General features: G+C 44.8%; 1 protein-coding gene across 1 annotated transcript in view; it reads left to right on the top strand.

Moving 5' to 3' along the window:
- Positions 1–16,513, top strand: part of MTMR4 (myotubularin related protein 4) — a 104,464-nt gene that overhangs the window by 11,243 nt on the left and 76,708 nt on the right. Inside the window, exon 2 of the mRNA XM_040338286.1 lies at positions 9,478–9,512. Coding sequence (XP_040194220.1) covers positions 9,510–9,512 — 3 coding nt within the window. The 5' untranslated portion in view covers positions 9,478–9,509. The remainder of the gene's footprint in view (positions 1–9,477; positions 9,513–16,513) is intronic.

Genomic DNA, 16,513 nt, shown 5'->3' with positions numbered 1-16,513 from the left:
AGATTGGATGAAGCGGCTAAACTGTACGACGACGCAATTGTACGTTTCCGGGCGAATGCTCCGCCCCAAGATATAGTCGAATTCTAATGTTGTGTGACACTAGTAGTAATTCTATTTATTACTAGTCAGCCAACATTAGAATTCTTCTATAGCCTATGGGCAGAGCATTTGACCATATATTCGCTGGCCGCAATCGTATGTTTTTAGCTGCTTTGTCTAATCTTCATGTCTCTATAATGTCGACTCTTTTCTCTCTATGTAGAATAATCTCGGACTAATAGAGTTGCGGTTAGGCACATTCAACCGCAGATTCGATAGACACAGATCGCTATTGTCACGGTCGTGTCGAATCTCCTATCTATATCGAACTGTTGTCGCAACAAAATGAAAATAAAGCATTTTTTATGTCGGATCTTTCGGATTTTGGACTCTGCACATTTGTCATCGTTTGTTAAGACGAACGCTGAAATTCGGCACAAAAATGCATTCGTACGAAAACAAATGCACACGTCTAGTAATCGGTAGCTATTTTTTAGCTCTGATCGCTGTATAAAAATCAATGGTCCCAAAAAAGTAGAAGAATGCATATTGGCCTAAACTGAGGAAGACATGTATTTATTTTTGGATATTATAGCAAAAATAAACAAGTTTTGGCTGTACTTCTTCTCATGTCCTTGAACGTTTTTACAGCCACTTTTCTGAGCGTTTTTTACAGCTTAAAAGCGGCTCTCCATGTTGGCCTATGGCCTCATGCCCACCATGACGTTTTTAAACTGTAAATGGCATTGCCGTTTTTTAAGCTGCAAAAAAAAAACTAGGACCAGTGCATTCTGAAGCTCCAGCGTTAGAGCTGTAAAGACGTCAGATTTCCTGGAAAACGTGATTTAACGAGGCTTAACACTGTGTTAAGCCTCGTCCGGCATTTCTTTCTCTATTCAAAATCAATGGTTCCCTATGGGAGCCCATTGATTTGAATAGAGGTCGCACCAGAAGTCGGATCAAGATGATCCGACTTGCGTGCGGCTTGTGTGCGGGGAATCTTGAAGGGGAACCCCCGCGAAAAAAAAAATAAAAAAATTGTGTGAAGTTCCCCCCCAGGATGATACCATGCCCTTCGGTCTGGTATGGATCTTAAGAAGAATCCCCCACCCCAAAGCACCTTGCCCCATGTTGATGGGGACAAGGGCCTCTTCCCGACAACTCTGGCCATTGGTTGTCGGGGTCTGCAGGCGGCGGGCTTATTGGAATCTGAGAGCCCCCCTTTAATAAGGGGGCCCCCAGATCCCAGCCCCCCACCCTATGTGAGTATGGAGTACATGATGACACCACCCGGAGCATGCTGGGACTGTGACGTCATAAGAGGCCTATATAAATCATCGCGCACTGCACCCGGCATTACAGCGGCAGGGAGCGTCGTGGCAACATCAAAGAGGAGGAGAAGAAGGCGTTGCAGAAGACAGGGCCCCCGCTGGTGAAAGAGCTGAAAGACAGCGGTGGTGCCCGGCAGAAGTCGGACGAAGGCCCCCGGAGCTGCCTAATAAACTACTTTAAAAACGTGTGTGTGTGTGTGTGTGTGTGTGTGTGTGTGTTTTTTTTTTTTTCCCCCATACTCATTCACATAGGGAGGGGGGGGCTGGGGACCCTGGCAGACCCCGACAACCAACTGCCAGGGTTGTCGGGAAGAGGCCCTTGTCCCCATAAACATGGGGGCAAGGTGCTTTGGGGTGGGGGGCGCAGTGCAAAGCACCAACCCCCCTCCCCTTGTTGAGGGCATGTGGCCTGGTTCGGTGTAGGAGGGGGGCGCTCGCCCCCCTTCCTGACCTGCTGGGCTGCGTGCTAAGATAAGGGTCTGGTATGGATCCTGGGGGAACCCCACGCCATTTTTTTTCTTCGGTGTGGGGGATTCCCCTTAAGATCCATACCAGACCGAAGGGCTTGGTATCATCATGGGGGGAACCTCACGCTAATTTTTTTTTTAAACTATTTGCGCAGGCTTCCCGTTTAAGATTCTCTGTACACGAGTCGCCCCGCAAGTCAGATCATCTTGATCCGACTTCTGGTGCGACCTCTATTCAAATCAATGGGCTCCCATAGGGAACCAATGATTTTGAATAGAGAGAGAAAAAGGCAGCTGTAAACTAGCGCGGCAAAACGTGCATTGAATTGAATGCAAAACGCATAAAAAATCGCCTTAAAAACACCACTGTTTTTACTGGCGTCTGTGCTAACTTTATTTTTTAAAACGTCCATGGACATTAAGCCTAATATGTTATCCTGTTGTTGTTTTTTTTTTTTTTTTTTTTTTTTTTATATGCAGCTACTGAAGTACCTGAATTTGACATAATTGAATGATATCCTTATTCTCTAAATAAAAACCACACACATACTACTTGATGGCCCTGTTATCTATTTTTCATTAATTGTTACTTTACTGTGTTTTTCTGCCTTTTTGATGAGCTCCGACACTTCTTGTTTGATATGAGCATTGCACATTAGTTGTGGTCATGTACAATTAATTATCCATGCACACTACAAATCTTATGGTCTATATCAGGAGTGAGCAAGAGACTGAGTAGGTTCCTTCATACAGTGGAACCATGGAGAGCAAATTTAGCCACCCTCTAACACACATGTGTCAAACACAAGGCCCGCGGCCGATTCCGGCCCTCCAGGCCATTTCATGTGGCCCTCGCACCTCTCCTGCAGCTGCAGGAGAGCTCCAGCCCTCCTCTGGTTCTCCTCCAGACCCCTACTTTCTGCTTTCAAGCAATGCATCCAGCTTCTTCCCAGCAACAGCATAAGGAAAGGGGGTGCACTGTGATGTAAGGGACTCAACTTCTGATGGTGGGGTGGCTCTTGGGGATGCGCTGGACTTCTAAGCGCTGTAAGACCGAAAGTATTATTGGCTGTATTATGCCCCATTCACACTTGTGCGACCTGAAAGTCGTGCAATTTTGCTGCGACTTTAAGCAATGCCTGTGTAAAGGAATAGAAGAAGGAAAATCACCGCTCAAGGTGGGTCTGCTATAGGGTCATACACAGGTGTAGGATTCCAAGGGTGCTGGCAGTGCACTAGGCAAGCATGGGCGTAAAATGAAGGATGGATGGCCGCACTCCAAACCAAACAGGTTGTCTTTATTTAAACGAACAGCAAAACATACTCCTGTTTCTGTTGCTGTGATCTGGTATGTTTTGCTGTTCGTTTAAATAAAGACAACCTGTTTGGTTTGGAGTGCGGCCATCCATCCTTCATTTTACGCCAATGCCTGTGTAAACATGAGGTCTATGGACCTCAAATCTCATCAAAGTCGGACAAAAGTAGTGCAGGGGCTACTTTGAAGTTGCTGAGACTTAAAGTCGCACAGATATGAATGGTACTCATTGGAAAACATGAGGAACGACTTGTCATGTGTTTTTGAAGTCGCGCAAGTGTGAAAGGGGCCTTAATAGGGGGGGAAAGCCTAAGGCCCCTTTCACACTTGTGTGACTTGGGACTGCAAAGTCGCATGACAAGTCGTTCCCCATGATTTCCAATGACACATTCATATATGTGCGACTTCAATTTGTGCTGATTTCAAAGTAGTCCCTGTACTACTTTGGTCCGACTTTCATGCGAGTTGAGATCCATAGACCAAGTTTGCACAGGCATCCCCCTGAAATCATGGTAAAATCGCACAACCTTTCAGTCGCAGCTGTGTGAAAGGCGCCTAAATCAACAAATGCAGCCACTACATCCAAGGGCATAATTGTTTTTTAGATTTGTAAGTACAGGTTTACTGTAAGCCTGTGGTGTCAACTGCCTTCAAGAACTGGAAATGCCCTTTTTATGTATACCTCTAAATTGGTGACCCTGAACTCTGGTTTATAGGAGCTATTGAGGTATGTATTCTTAATGCAAATTGATCTCCTTTATCCCACTGTATGGAAGAATGTAGCCACCCTCTTTTACGGCCAGTGACTATGGACACTGGATTGTGTAGTATGAATAGAGAAGTGCACCCTGGCAAGCTGCTGTGCACTGCTCTTCCTAAGAAACGGAAGTGAAAGTGAAATGAAGTCTGGGAGCTCATGGAGGCAGAAAAACGCAGTAAGAAATGTTTTTATGAAAAATGAATTGCAGGGCTATTAAGTAACAAAACGTGTTTTTAGTGGCTTTTTGCATTGGCATTAATGCACGTTTTAGCTGCATTAGCTTTTAGCGTTTTTTTTTATATATAAAAAAACTCTATTTTACGATTCGAAATGGGTTTTATTTTTTTGATGGACACCGTGCTGGTCCTGATGAGCTGCGGGCAGGAGTTTTTAGGCGAGGCCACGGCCTCGCCTAAAAACTCCTGCCCGCAGCTCATCAGGACCAGAACGGTGTCAGCACCGGTCCTGGGGTAAAAAAAAATCCAACTACTCGATTTTTAGAAAATATGAATCCTTTTTTTTTTTTTTTTTTTGGCCTACCAACTCTGTTTGTTTATTAAATCAAATCAAATTTTTTCCCCCAGTCCTAATGTGGGGTCCCCCCCCCCCAAGATAATACCATGACCCAACATGGGGGGGCTGTTTCCGACAACTCTGGTCGGTGGTTGCTGGGGGCTTATTGGAATCTGGAAGCCCCCTTTTTAACAAGGGGACCCCCAGATCCCCCCCCCCCCTGTGAATGAGTATGGGGTACATTGTACAACTACCCATTCACCCAAAAAAGTGTCATGAATAAAAACCCTACACAGATTATTTATTAAGGCAGCTCGGGGCATCCCTTCCAATTTCTCAATTTCTCCCTCCAAGGTCTTCATCCTCCAGTTCTTCTCCCTCCTCCGCTGATGTCTTCTCGCCTTCTCTGTTTCTTCTCTCCTCTGCAATCTGCACTATCTTCTGCCTCTGCCGGGTCTTCTCTGCCTCCGTTTGTCTCCTCTCTCTCTCTCTCCCCCCCCCCCCCATTTTTCTGGGCTGCATGCGCAGATAAGGGTCTGGATCTTGGGCAGGTAGGACGCCACTTTTTTTTTTTTTTTTAATCCTCAGCCCTATCCCAAGCCAATATGTAAAAAAAAATGGCATGGTGTCCCTCCCAAAATCCATACCAGACCCTTATCAGAGCATGCAGCTTGGTAGGTTAGGAAAGGGAGGGGAAAAGCTAGTGCCCCCCCCCCCTACTGAACCATACCAGGCCGCATGCCCTCAACATGTTGATGGAGAAAAGGGCCTTTTCCCGACAACCCTGGCTCGTGGTTGTCTGGGTCTGCGGGGGGGCTTATTGGAACCTGGAAACCGCCTTTAACAAGGGGACCCCCAGATCTCGTACCCCCTACCCATTCACCAAAAAAGCAGGGACACGTCCTTTATTGAAAAAAAAGATAATGCTGAGCCGCCTTCTCCCTCGCCGCTGCTGTTTTCTCCATCGCTGACATCACAAGAAGTGGGCTCTCCGGGTGGTGTCGTTTGGTGGGTAAGCCCCATGGCTATATAAGAGATGTCAGACAGCGGGGGGAACGTCACAACGGAGGAAGACCTCAGGACCAGAGCGGTCTCTTTTTTTTTTTTTTTTTTTTTTTGTGGGTAACCAACAGCGAGGGAGAAGAAGCATTTCACTGCTTTTTTTTGGTGAATAGGTAGGGGTACATAGGGGGGGTGGGATCTGGGGGTCCCCTTGTTAAAAGGGTGTTCCAGATTCCGATAAGCCTCCCACAGACCCCGACAACCACCAGCCAGGGTTGTTGGGGAAAGAGGCATTCCCCATGTTAAGGGAATGTGGCCTGGCATGGTTTGGGGGGGGTTTGCGCCACACCAAAGTACTTTGCTCCCATGTATGGTATGGATTTTGGGGGGACCCCATGCCATATTTTTATTTTTTATTACGACAAACACTTATATATTGACTCCCTTCCAAGGAGAATAAACAACCATAATGAATGAAGTTATGATGTTCTGTATATTTGTAATAAAAAAATAAAACCGATACTTGGTATTAACTGTATAGATCTATCTGGCAGGTAAAGTACAATATCGTGGAATATGGAGAAGTATGATGCAGCCCAACATTTTCACATTTTTAAGCAAGGAAGTAAACTCGGAGCTTCCGAGTGAGGATCCTCCAAACCAAGAAGGATGGGGACCAGAGAGAAAGAGAAAGGAATAGTGATTGGTAACTGCATTCAGAGTTTCTAATCCCATCCTGGATGCACAGAATTCTATTTTCTCTAAATGCAACTGAACTGACTGCATCTGAAAATCATTACATGCATTTACAAATGTCTTCTAGGTATAAAATAAGTGCCAGAGTAAATGAGGCCTTAGTTACATTTTCAGTACGAAGCTTTCAGGGCATACTTCCTTCATCTAAGGTCCAAGCAGTCTCTAAAGAAAACGCAGACATGGTATTAAAAGTATGAAAGTTAGTCTGATGAGGAGCAGAGAAGTGAGCTATGAAATGGTCATAGAAACATCTTAATAGTGATTGAAGCCGGTCGTGGATGGATTGAATCTTGACTGGCCAAGATTTGATCCATCTGTGGGCAGGCTGCTTGTACCCAAGTCAATCCATCAATCGACATGGGTACAACCAGCCTGTCGGCTATAACCGCTGGCAGCAGTCCTTGTTTTCTGCTGGCTGGGAAAGAACACAAAAGTGATGGGGGACTTGAGCGGTTTATTGTTTCTTCCACAAAAATCACATAATCCTGTCTCACCAAAGTAACTTCCCTGGTTGCATTTGTTGTGTTGAATGTGGTACTGGAGGTGCAACTGTGCGAACCTGTAATAGTGAGTCAGTTTGTGTGACACTTTTTTTCTATTGTATTCGCTTGACTGTTACTTATTGCAAGGTTTTGTTCTCTTGTTTGTGGCCCTGTAGTAAGAATGACGTATCCTGCTGAAGTTGGGTGGTCGCTTAAAGGCCAGCATTGGGGGTTGCTGGAAGAGTTCTTTCAGCATTCAGTGCTCTATTATGATGGGTTTCCGGTCTTTGATCCTCTATCTTCTCTCTTCTAGTGCTAAATTGTTAGTGGTTAATTGAGACCCTTCATTTTGATGTGTTGCCTAGCTAACTGAACTCAGGGATTGGTAAGAAAAAAAGAACAAGTTGGGTTTTACAGAAAAAAGGATCCAAATTGATTTGCACAGACGTTTGTTTTTGTATTAAAGACAGTCTTTCCTTTTTGTATTTTCTTTCAGATCTTTATTACTACATTAAGTGTAGATCTTTGCAGAAAAACCTCTAGAGGGAAAGTACAATTTAGGGCCATTTCACACCTACATACTGCAGCTTTGGTGCTGTTTAATACGGTTTCCATAGGGATGAAGGCAACATGTAAAACATTCCGAAGATGCATTTAAAATGCACTACAATGCTTAAATTCCCGATCACAAATGGTCTTTTACTCTGCTTAACTACACTTCAAACGGGGAGTGCGTTGTTTGTTTAGTTGCTAAATCGTACAATAATGTGAGAAGTAGACCTTGTATATGTAATGAGCAGATCTTCTCCCCCCTCCACCTTCATGCTTATCGCAAAAGAAACATGGTTTTAAAGATATGTAACTTATGGTTTTAAGTGTATTTACACCAAATGATCTTTTTAAAAAGGGGCTCCAGGCTTTTCAAAAAAAATGTCAGCAGCTACAAATGGTGACTTTTTATATTTGGACACTTGCCTATCCACGATTCCAGCGGCGTCTTCACCCCAGCCGATTTTTCTGCAATCGGATCTTGGGGGTTGCTGCAGCCTTTTTTTTTTTTTTTTTTTTTTTTTTTGTGGCAGGTTTTCTACTGCGCATGCGCAAACTGAACTTCCAGGTGACTTTGCCGCAGCGACATCAGCCAGAGGTGGGAGTCGGTGCCTGTCAAAACCAATTTATTTATTTATTTTTTCTCAAAAGGTGCCAAATGTGGCAGCAGAGGGGGAGGCAAGTAAGGGGAAGTTTTGTTTTTGTTTAGAATTGCTGAAAAAAAAAAAAAAAACCCTCCGTAGTTGTGTATCCCTTTTCTAATGTCTGTCTCGGCTTGTGGTTAGGAAACTTCTAAGACTAGAATAGATTGTGCAGTCAGATGTTAACTGAACATGCATCTTGGAACCCAGCTTTCTTTCAGCTCAGTATGTTATCTGACTGGCACAGAAACTGAAGGAAATACAAATTTTAGCATCGTCACCAGAACAAAAAGTTTGTTCGGGGCGGAGGGAACTTGTTTAAGAAGGGAGTTTACTCACCTTTCGGAGGTTTTCTTTTATTTCTTGTTCCATTTATGGGACAGGAAGTGAACTTGTTTAAGAAGGGAGTTTACTCATCTTTCGGAGGTTTTTCTTTATTTCTTGTTCCATTTATGGGACAGGAAGTGAAGGGAAATCTTCCCTGTGGCTTAATCCTTCCCCAAACTATAAAATTCTGGCGTAAAATGCACTCCCAATCTTTGCATTCTGGGCATAAAATGCGTTCTGGGCGTACAATGCACTACGGATCTTTGCATTCTGGGTGTAAAATGCACTCCTGATCTTTGCATTCTGGGTGTAAAATGCACTCCCGATCTCTGCATTTTGGGTGTAAAATGCACTCCCGATCTCTGCATTTTGGGTGTAAAATGCACTCCCGATCTCTGCATTCTGGGTGTAAAATGCACTCCCGATCTCTGCATTCTGGGCGTAAAATGCACTCCCTATCTTTGCATTCTGGGCGTACAATGCACTCCGGATCTCTGCATTCTGGGTGTAAAATGCACTCCGGATCTCTGCGTTCTGGGTGTAAAATGCACTCCGGATCTCTGCGTTCTGGGCGTAAAATGCACTCCGGATCTCTGCGTTCTGGGCGTACAATGCACTCCGGATCTCTGCGTTCTGGGCGTACAATGCACTCCGGATCTCTGCGTTCTGGGCATACAATGCACTCCGGATCTCTGCGTTCTGGGCGTACAATGAACTCCGGATCTCTGCGTTCTGGGCGTACAATGAACTCCGGATCTCTGCGTTCTGGGCGTACAATGTACTCCGGATCTCTGCGTTCTGGGCGTACAATGTACTCCGGATCTCTGCGTTCTGGGCATACAATGCACTCCCTAACCCTGCGGGGGCCTGGAGATCTTTGACTTCATTAGTGTTGTTCAGGTAGATCTCCATCACTCGACGGTTGCCCACCCCTGCCGGTAAGCTTATAAATAGTCCTACCTTTAGGTGCCTTAGAAACGCCCTGGACTTGCGCAGTTTAGCTATTAACATCGGCTCCAGCTGAGAACGTCACCGGCAAATGTGCAGAAATGTCTGCAGTCACAAAACACATCTCTATCGATCTCTCATACATTTACTAAAATGTTTTATGATTGTTGACCTTAAGCAAGAAAATTGTTTGCAGCTTGTACCTTCTTCTCCTACCTCCTTCCCTTTTTTCCTTTTGCAATTTACATCTAGCTAGAGGTTGTTCATGAAAACGCAGTTCTGCAGAAAGTTCAGGTACGGCATTTTGTTGTTGTTAATATTCTCTCTCTTTTTTTTTTTTTTTTCAGGTCTAAGTGTGAAGACTGAAAACTCGTACATAATGGTGAGTAAGCCAGCCCTTTGACATTCTCGGCCTACATGTAAAGCTTTCCATAGTTTCTAGTTTCAGTGGCGCTCAGATTTCTGTAATTAAGAACACTGCCATGCTTTGTGTGCTCATCATTCATCATAACTGGTACAGGAAGGTATTCCCCCTATAGGTTAATTGTTCTTATTCAAACCTTGTAAGCCTTCATGTGTTGTGGGAAAGTGGTCACATACAGATGCCTTTTTGTTTTGGGGTCTTCTTCGTTGTGTGACTGTTGGATCCATGAGCACCCTAAAATGTCATGTGGTCGATTGGCATGCAAATGGTGCATAGTTGTGTTCTGCTTTTTAAAATGCACTAAATGCTGTAGTTAGTAGTTGGTCACTGGTTTCTCAGCTTATCCCAGCCATTTCATCAGTTCACACAGGTAGCAGAGTCCTTTTTTTGCCAGATTATGCTGCGTACACACGGTCGTTTTTCGGCATGGAAAAAAAACTAAGTTTTTCCAACTTCATTAAAAACGACATTGCCCACACACCATCGTTTTTGAAAAATGATCTAGCAAAGCGCGGTGACATACAACGGCACTCTAAGGCCTCTTTCACACGGAGCGGACCATTTTTGTGTCCGTCGGCTCAGCGGGGATCATCCGTAATCCCCGCTGAGCTGTCGGCGGACAGGGCGGTCCCCGCACACTGTGCAGAGACCGCCCTGTCTTTCCTCCGCTCTCCCCTATGGGGAATCGGATGAAGACAGACCGTCCGTCTTCATCCGATCCGTTCCGCCGGACGGAAGAAAAATAGGGTTTTCTTCCGTCCGAAAAACCGGATCCTGGCGGACGCGGATGGTTGCGGACGTTAGCGGATGCTCCATCCGCTAACGGACAGGATCCCATAGGGGATGCATTACAAGTCCGTAAATGGACTTGTAATAAACGGACGAACGGTCCACTAATGTGAAAGGGGCCTAAAGGGGAAGTTCTATTCACCTTTGGGCTGCTTTTAGCTGATTCCGTGTTGGTAAAAGACGATTTGCGCTTTGCTGTCTGTCACAGCGTGATGAATGTGCTTACTCCATTATGAACGGTAGTTTTACCTGAACGAGTGCTCCCATCTCATAACTTGCTTCTGGGCATGCGTGGGTTTAAAACGTCGTTTTAGCCCACATACGATCATTTTTTGCAACACGAAAAACGACATTTTGACAAAGGACATGAAAAAATGCAGCATGTTCGAATTTTTATTTTTTTTTGTCGTGTTTCAGAAGCCGAAAACAATGTGAAGCCCACACACGATCATTTTAAATGACGTTTTAAAAAATTTCGTTTTTTTCATGCCGAAAAACGACTGTGTGTACGCGGCATTAGAGCTGTCCTCACTGAGCTCTGCAGTGTGAGACTTCAGATCCCCATCCCCTGCTTTTTAGAGCTGCAGATAAACAGGTACATGTGTTAGGAGGATTTGTTTCACCTTTGTTTCATATGTATTATTTTTTTTCATATTTATTACTTTTTTTTTTCTTTAGTGCATCTATAGCAAGCTGCTTGCTATAAGGAGCACTCTTGGGGGCTCGCACCCTGCCTGCTGCCTGCATCCACCGACAGTGGGGTCTGGCTCCACCTCCACTCCCTCATCACATGGTTTGCCTGACAGTAACAAGAGCCAAAGGCTCCTGCTGCCTCCGCAAAGTCTGTAAGAGGGGGTGATAACGGATACCTAAACACTTTTTTTTTTTACCCTTTTTAATTCAGGAAATGCATTTAGGTAAATAAAAAAAATAAGTTTAGGCTATAGAACCACTTTTAGGCATATTCCTGTGCAATGGCCATGTTTCCCTGTGCAGGCAATCCTGTCTTTGTCAACTGGGACACAGCCATGGGTCCCCAAATGCACATTATCTGCACTGCTCTTGCCCTGTGTGCTGCCTCTGTGCTTCATGGGCGCCCAGAAATCTACCTGAATATTCCTGTAACTTCAGTTGGCCTAAAACCTATTTACCTGTGCCAACTTATTCCGCAGTGCAGCCAGCACTGTATGGGGAAAATAAACAGGAAGCCCTGTTTTGCTATCAGCTCAAAGTGGATCTTCAGTCATTTTATTTAATCTATTAAATCTTCTGCCCTTGTTGTTTTTAACTTTGGATAATTTTTTTATCTGACAGTAAATACCTTCTACATCCCACTTCAGCTCTTGTTTAATACTCTTATTGAGTATGTCTAGGGATATCCTCCACTGGTTTGTTTAGGACGACGACTGAAGCGTCTTTAACAATATTAACCATCGTGACCGATCGTGTGAATGATTGGACCCTTATCCAGAAGCGACGAACCTTGGGGCATGTCCACCATGTATGGAGTGGTGATCCTACCTGTCCACAGTCCCTGAAGCAGAAGGCCGAGGTTCCTGGATTCCTTTTTGGAAAGGTGCGCTGGCACCAAGTACCGCCTGGCGTGGACCTTATACCCTGACTTAATCAAGGTGACATTGAGGATGCCTTTGTATACTTCATTTACACCAGTCAACTTCCCCAGGGCTTCTTTCCAGATCCCTCTCCTATGCCACCTGATACGAGAGCCTGATTAGAGGGACAGTGAACTGTTTGTAGGGCCGGAGAGCAGAATCCTGCATGCACCTATTCTCAAACATGGTGCGCAGGTCAGACCCGTTTTCCCGTAAAGATTGGAGAAAATGTTGGATTTGTTGTAGGTGGTAGCTTTCTGCAGGTGGCATCCCCAGGCTGCCTGGGTTGTGTGAGGAAGGACGTATTCCTCTGTGATCTAGGTAGTCACCTATATGGAATAGTCCCTTGTTCACCCACCAGCTAAACCGTTCTGGTTGTCTGCCTGGAGGGAACAGGGGATTGCTGAAGAGCGGGGGCACTGGAGTGTGTGTGCGGCCATCTTTTACAACTCCTTTCCCATATTTTTAAGGAATGAGTGTCGGGCTCAAAATAGCTGTGCAGTGCTTTGGGCAAGTCCAAAGGATAAGGTCCAATGCTAATGGAGTGCATGCCTGAGCCTCCATGGGGACCCAATCTGGGCAATAATGACGGGTGTGTAGTTGGAGTAATTGGGCTAACTGTGTGGCTATATAATACTTTTGAAACTCGGGCACCCCCATACCCCCCATGTCTTTGGGACTTGATTTTTTTTTTATGCCAGTCTGCTGTAGCAATACCCAACTGTCATAGTTTCACCTAGGAAGATTAATGTTGTTTAACAGTATTATTGCATTTCATTAAACTACAATGGGATTGATTAAGGGATATATATTAATGACTCTCCTGTCAGTGCAAATATTGAATGTGGAAAACATAGAAAAGATTTTTTTTATTTTTATTTATTTTTTATCTTGCGTGCTTAATCAAGCATTGCTGAATGTGCTTTGATAATTTTTTGTAACATTGCAGACAAACATGTCACAGTTCAAGGACATGAGACATAATAGAACACAACCATGTGTTTTTTACCTTCATAATAGAAAGGGCATGAATCCAGAGGAGACAAATACAGTAAAATATTAATCCTGCTGTAACCTTGATTTGTCAATCATTAACCTTCTATTTTGCTTTCATCCCTCACTGTCATAGAAATGGTTATTTATTCTTGGGTGTTCAGATACAGTTGGGGGGGGGGGGGTGATTATAACATTTGCCTTTTTTCTTTGTACTCTAAATATTGGGTAACCCCAGTCTAACATGGCCTTCAGCTATTAAAGTGGAGGTCCACCAGAATTGGCCTGTTACTAGGCAGATCTTCCTTGTCCGCGGGGGTCCTTGGTCTTGTCCTCCTTGCGTTATCTTCTGGGGAGTGGGGTGTGCTGACTTCTGGGAACTGTGTGTCTCCCAGAAGTCAGCCGCCCCTTCACAGAGCGCTGTGCGTATGTGCAGTAGGAAATGGGGCGGTGAAGCCGCAAGGATTCACTGCCTGTTTCCCTTAGTGAGGATGGTTTTCACCGACACCCAGTCCAAGGGACAGATCGGCTTCGGGGGGGGGGGGCGACATCGCAGGCAACCAGGACAGGCAAGTGTCCTTATTAAAAGTCAGCAGCTACAATGTTTGTAGCTGCTGTGTGGGTTTTTTTTTTTTTTTTACACCGGACCTCCACTTTAATGAGGAACTTCAGGGTAATTTTTGTTTTTTAACCTCCTACTTTTTTTTTTATTTTGCTGGGTTATCCAAAATTCACATACTTGCAGACCAAGATAATCCAATGTATTCCTGCACTGATCTGACACCATCGGGAGCTGGCTGTCTGTTTTTGGGGTTCTTGCCGCTGGCCCCCTGATGAGCCACAGGGCCTGCCCTTTTCCGATCAACGTGGAAGCCAATGTGTCCTGAGATCTGACATGGACATTCCAGGAGGCATCAGAAGCAGAGTATACGTCATTCTCCTCTGAATGAAGAATGAAGGCAGGGTGGAGTCTGAAGGAGAAAAAATAAACAAAAAAATACTATTTTAAGGCGGGGCTCACACCCGGTACACTGTGTATTGGGTGCACTGTGATTCTATTGCTTGCACACCATGGTTTCGGTGTGCTCCTATTGACTTCTCTTAGACCGTGCATTTTCATGAAAGCCATCAAAGTCCTGCATGCTGCATCTTTGTGCTTTCTAAAAACCCATGGTCTGACACCAAGATTGGGTTTGCTTTACTGTATGTCTTTATCCTCTCCATATTTCTCTAAAAACCCATGGTCTAATAGAAATCAATGAGAATGCCCCTAAAACCATGTTTAAAATGCACATACAGTCACACTGCACCTAAACCGCAGTGAGCCAACTTCTTCCTTTTTAAAAAACTGACCACATCAGGCTTGAGGGCACAGAACAGGTAAGTTCTCTAGCTATGCTAGGAACTCTGTGTGCTCTCCGCCAATGATCAGGCATGTCCTGATACACATAAAGCTTCTTGTATATCCCCTATGCACTCCCTATATTAAAGGGGAGACATAAAACCAGAAGACCATATGTTGTGGCGGTCCTAAAAGCCTAAAATCATAAAAAAAAAACCTGTAGCAGTTTATACATGCACATAAACTAATAACTACTTGTTCAACTTGTTTCATCTTGTATATACCTACTTCTTCAGGAGCTGCTAAGTGGGCAAGCTTGGTACTAAAGATGCATTTTTTTCTTTTTCTGTGCATCCTATGAATTCTATTATATTCTGTTTAAAACTTGATCTATTGGATAAGGAGGTAGAGTGAGAACCTTTTTAATTAAAAAAAAAAAAAAAAAGTTTAAGTTCTGAAATGCAAACCTTCCTTCTTCCATGCTTGCTTACCCAGATTTTCATGATTTGTGTTACTTGCACAGAATATTTGAAGGCAATTCCCTCTGGTGGGAATCCTGTTAATCGGGCAAGCAGTTTTAAAATACTGCTGTATAGTAACCCAGCTGGTAGGTTATTGCCATCGGTTGTCCCAAAGGGAAATTACCTATACATTAATACACACTCACGCACTTGTTGCTGCCAAAAGTCACACAGCAGGGAATATAGTCTACACAGGGGAAATGACTCAGAAAAACCTCTACAGGACAAATGTGGCTTCTCAGAAGCTACAAATGCATAACATCTCTTAGCTGAAGCAAATCCACTAAAATTGCGGTCTTTCTTGGGAAAAGTGTTATCAGAAATGGAACAAAACATGGGGGAAGGGCATCAACTGGGACAAGAGCTTTACTTGTACATTTGTAAGATTTTACTTGGGACACATTACTACCTTTCTGCTGAATGGAGAAAACGCACACCCCTTTCTCAGAACTTCTATCACTTTTAGGCGGCTGTGCTTCATGAACTGTCTAACCAGCCATTGCTCACATGGGTCTGATCAACAACTGTGTACAGCCGCTGCTTGCCGATGCTCACCCATTTGCCGAGTCCTTAATCCTCATCTCCTTCAGTGTTAAGGCTAGGTTCACACTGCTGCGAATTTAAAATTGCGATTTTACCGTGATTTCATGGCTGCGGTTTTGCCGCGATTTAAGAGACATCTGTGCAGGGTTCAATGTAAATCGCGGCCCGAAATCGCAAAAAGTAGTACAGGAACTACTTTTTGAAATCGGTGCAGCGCCGCAGATGCGGCGTCGCACCAATTAGGACTGTGCCATTGCCGACAAATGCCGCCGATTTGAGATGCGATTTGACATGTGAAATCGCATCTCAAATCATACCAAATCGTGCCCAGTGTGAACCTGGGCTAAGGCAGATACAAATACACAAATGTAATTTTTTTTTTCTTATTTTTGCTTTTTTTTTTTTTTAAGTGTATTTTGTGCGTGTACTCGAGAGAGGAGCCGGACTGCAAGAGTTGGGAGTAGGCAGGCCTCCCCCAGAGGCAATCTGCCACCTTTCTCCATGCCCCAGGTGGCAATGGTGGGTGTGTGAGAGGGTCCTCCCACACAGACCGTCCTACCTGCTCCGCTTTGAAGCCCAACGGGGCAGAGGGTCTCCCTATAAGGGAGTGAGAGGATCTAGCCCGCTTAACCAGCCCCGTTAGTCCTTCGCCTCTCTTTTTAGAGACCGCGTGGTCAAAGTGCGTGCATGTTAACCCAATTTCGAGTGCGTGTGTAAGTGTGGTGGTTTTTGTGGGAGGGCGTACTAAGCGCAGGCTTACCTCGCATAGCACACCCACCGGGAGCCGGGCTGAGACCACCAAACTCAATTCACATGTAGCCGAGACCGGGATCCGAACCCCTAGCTGCAGAGGTGAATGGCTTGTCAGCGCAGTGCCAATCGCGTTGAGCCACCGCAGCTCCCTACAAATGTAATTTTTATCTGTACTTGTACAAGGAGCCAAACGGGTCTGCTGTAAGAAGCATGCTGATAGGAGGAGACCGCTGTGTGACAAACAAGCTCTTCAGTCTGCTGTTTCTCCTTCACTGTCCAGTTACAAGGTGGGGGTTGAAAGTAAAACTAGCAGAAATGGATCAGGAGACACGCACGCACACACACCTACACCCCTTCAGTCACTGCCACTCTAGACTGTTTGGTAGTGCTGTGTAAGTCTCTGGA

Source organism: Rana temporaria, chromosome 2 (genome assembly GCF_905171775.1).
Source record: "Rana temporaria chromosome 2, aRanTem1.1, whole genome shotgun sequence".
In the NCBI taxonomy this organism is placed as follows: domain Eukaryota; kingdom Metazoa; phylum Chordata; class Amphibia; order Anura; family Ranidae; genus Rana; species Rana temporaria.
This window is presented reverse-complemented; position numbering and strand designations above follow the sequence as displayed.